Genomic DNA, 3,019 nt, shown 5'->3' with positions numbered 1-3,019 from the left:
GAGAGAGAGAGAGAGAGATAGAAACATCGATGAATCATAGATCTGCTGGGTCCTGCACACCCCCTACTGGGGATCGAGCCCGTCACCGGGGCATGTGCCCTTGACCGTAATCGAACCAGGGACCCTTCAGTCCGCAGGCCAACGCTCTATCCACTGAGCCAAACTGGCTGGGGCTCACTTTCTGACACTGTAGCAGTCTATGACCCTCCAAAGCCGAGAGGAGGCCTGAGGGCAGTTTGGCACTCTCTGCCCAAATCCCAGTGAATCCTTGAGTCCCTGTGCTCATAGGAGTTGACAGATATGCCAGGTGTTTCTCTGCAAAAGACCAGCCCTGGCCGGGTGGCTCAGTTGGTTGGGGCGTCGTCCGTACCAAAAGGTGGCGGGTTCGATTCCTGGTCAGGGCACATACCCAGGTTTCGGGTTTGATCCTCCTCCCCCCCACAATCAGGGCGCATGCAGGAGGCAACTGATGTTTCTCTCTCTCTCCCTTCCTCTCTCTGAAATGAAAAAAAAAAGAGTGGAGCCAACTATCCCCCCAGTGGGGACAGATCAAATAACGGCGGCACACCCAAGAAGTGGGGTACAGTTCAGATATGAACAAGGAATGTGGGAACTCTTTGTGAGTGAACAGAAAGATCTCCAAGCTGTTAAAGGGGCAGGGTGTGTTTTCTATACTACCATTGACATGGTCTTAAAGCAGCGGTTCTCAACCTATGGGTCGTGACCCCTTTGGCAGTCGAATGACCCTTTCACAGGGGTCGCCTAAGACCATCCTGCATATCAGATATTTACATTACGATTCATAATAGTAGCAACATTACAGTGATGAAGTAGCAACGAAAATAATTTCATGGTTGGGTCACAACATGAGGAACTGTATATAAGGGGCCAGAAGGTTGAGAACCACTGTAAAGGAAAAGGAATAGGTATGCATATATTTAAATATATTTGCATGTATACGGTAGGAGATGTGCATATGCATATACGCATATGTATGACGTGTATACAGTATATATGCACATACACATTAATTTATATCTGTTTACTGGTAAATATATGAACTATCTCTGCAAAGATATGGAGACACGAGCAATAACTGGTTGCCTCTAAGTGGGGGCGGGGGGAGAATGCGGCGGGCATAAGGACTTTCCCTGTTTTAGGTTAATGAAAAAGGGAAGTACGAGAAGAAGGTAAATAAAAGCCTGGAATTCTTAGAGCGGGTTCTGGAATCCCAGCACTCCGGGGTTGATGACACTAACCCTGGTCACTTCCAGGAGTCCCAGGTTTTATGTTTCTAGGGCCCATGCCCCTGCCTCTCCAGGATCTGGGCACGCAGTGCAGCTTGCCCCCCGGGAATGGCCTCCTCCCCGCACACTGTGGGCGCTCTCACCTCAGGGGGGGCCCACAGTTGACCAGGGAGATGGTCCTGCTGATATAGGTCTCGGGTGGCAGCTCCCGGACTCCTGGGCTCTCATGGAACCGCTCCACGCGCTGCTGGAAGCTGGGGGGAGGAGGGGGTGGAAGGAGAGGGGGGCCAGATGACAGATGACAGATGGAACACTGCTGGATTAGGGTCCCTTGCGGGCACTGAGCCCAGCAAAGCCTGCGATCCCCACTGAGGCACCCCTGCCCATCCTGCCTGGTTCTTCCCTTTCATCTCTCCCCTCCCTCTGTTGCATCCCAGACTCTGATGCACCCCCCCCAACCTGCGCCCTGCTCCCAGCCCCCCATACCTCTGCAGGAACTCTGCCAGCCCCCCCAGGCAGCAGTGGGCCATCCGCTCCCCGAACTCCTGGCTGATGCGGGGCGCCCGCTCTGTGTGCTCCTCCAGCAGCTGCAAGGTGGCGGGGGTGAGGGGTGAGGAGGGGTGAGGAGGGGGTGAGGCCCCGCTTTCCCACCCGGCACTGTCCAGCTGGTTCTCTTCCCCTTCCCCACCCCTACCTCACACACGTCCTGGGCCAGGGTGCTCGGCAGGTCCTCCGGGCTCCCCCAGTGCTCCTCGTCCTCCTGCAGAGCTCGGAGCAGGGCTGCCCGAGTCTGGGCCTGCGTGGGGAGGTGGGGGAGGCAGAGTCAGGGGTGCCTGGGAGCCCCTCCCTCGCTCTCTCCCACCATGATCCCCGCACCTTGGCCCTGAGCACGTCGTCTGGATTCCACCAGGGAGCTCCTCAAAGTTGGACCAGGAAACCTCCAGCCCTTCCCACTGCTCAGCCCATGACGTGGAGCTTGCTGCTAAGAGCTGGTTTTAAGCTTCCTCTGTCTACTCACTACCCAGAGCAGCGGTCGCCAGCCGGGGGTCGCGGGCCACTGGTGGTCCGTGAGGTCCGAAAGCTTGGCGACCGCTGAGCCAGAGGGTTTAAGGGTCAACTCTCACTATTTCATGGCCCCAAGGCTCTGCTCTCAGGTTTGACAAAAAACAAATTCATTCAAGATTGTCAGATTCTGGAATTCAAAAATTCCCAGGCTCTGTGATTCTAAGGTTGACCCATCTCTGATTCTCTGGTCCAACGTTGACCTTCAACTCAGGGGACTCTGACAATCTAGACATGTTCAAGTCGAAGGGTCTCCCCTCTCAAGTTGCAAAGATTCTAATTTTTGTGGCCGAGGCAGGACCGACATTCAGGTAGGAAACCCCCCAAGGCCACCTGCTGAGTGGGGTCCAGCCCAGCCACTTATAAACCAGGTTCACTATCCGTCCTGCCGGACAGACGGACGCAGAGGCGCCCTGGCTCCTCCTTCTGTGAGTCTTTGGCTCCGTGAGGGGAGGCTCGGTGTCTGACTTCCTCTCGCTCTGAGATTTGCATGTCTGAACGCATTGAACCGTCACTGGGTGTCTCTAGGCCCAGCTGGGTGCCTAGACTACAACGCTGAACCTAAGACAGCCATGATCCATGTGGATGTGCATGTCCATGTCCCTTGGACAGAGCTCAGAGTCCGCAAAGGGAAAAGGGAGATGGAAATACCAAAAGGGGGAGAGGAGAGGCCCCAGGCCCAGTGCGAGCCCTCCCTCCCGGCAGAGTGC

The 3,019-nt window shown here is 55.6% G+C and overlaps 1 protein-coding gene across 2 annotated transcripts in view; it reads right to left on the bottom strand.

Moving 5' to 3' along the window:
• Nucleotides 1-3,019, bottom strand: part of EXOC3L2 (exocyst complex component 3-like 2) — a 39,340-nt gene that overhangs the window by 10,648 nt on the left and 25,673 nt on the right. For both annotated transcript variants that reach the window (XM_014537361.1, XM_005863381.2), the window contains 3 exons: nucleotides 1,942-2,043; nucleotides 1,734-1,834; nucleotides 1,391-1,501 (listed from right to left, as the gene is read on the bottom strand). In XM_014537361.1, the coding sequence (XP_014392847.1) occupies nucleotides 1,391-1,501; nucleotides 1,734-1,834; nucleotides 1,942-2,043 (314 nt within the window). The remainder of the gene's footprint in view (nucleotides 1-1,390; nucleotides 1,502-1,733; nucleotides 1,835-1,941; nucleotides 2,044-3,019) is intronic.

The sequence above is a fragment of the Myotis brandtii genome, unplaced genomic scaffold, assembly GCF_000412655.1.
Source record: "Myotis brandtii unplaced genomic scaffold, ASM41265v1 scaffold1774, whole genome shotgun sequence".
NCBI classification, from domain to species: domain Eukaryota; kingdom Metazoa; phylum Chordata; class Mammalia; order Chiroptera; family Vespertilionidae; genus Myotis; species Myotis brandtii.
Note: the sequence above shows the minus strand (reverse complement) of the source record. Positions and strands in the feature narration are given on the sequence as shown.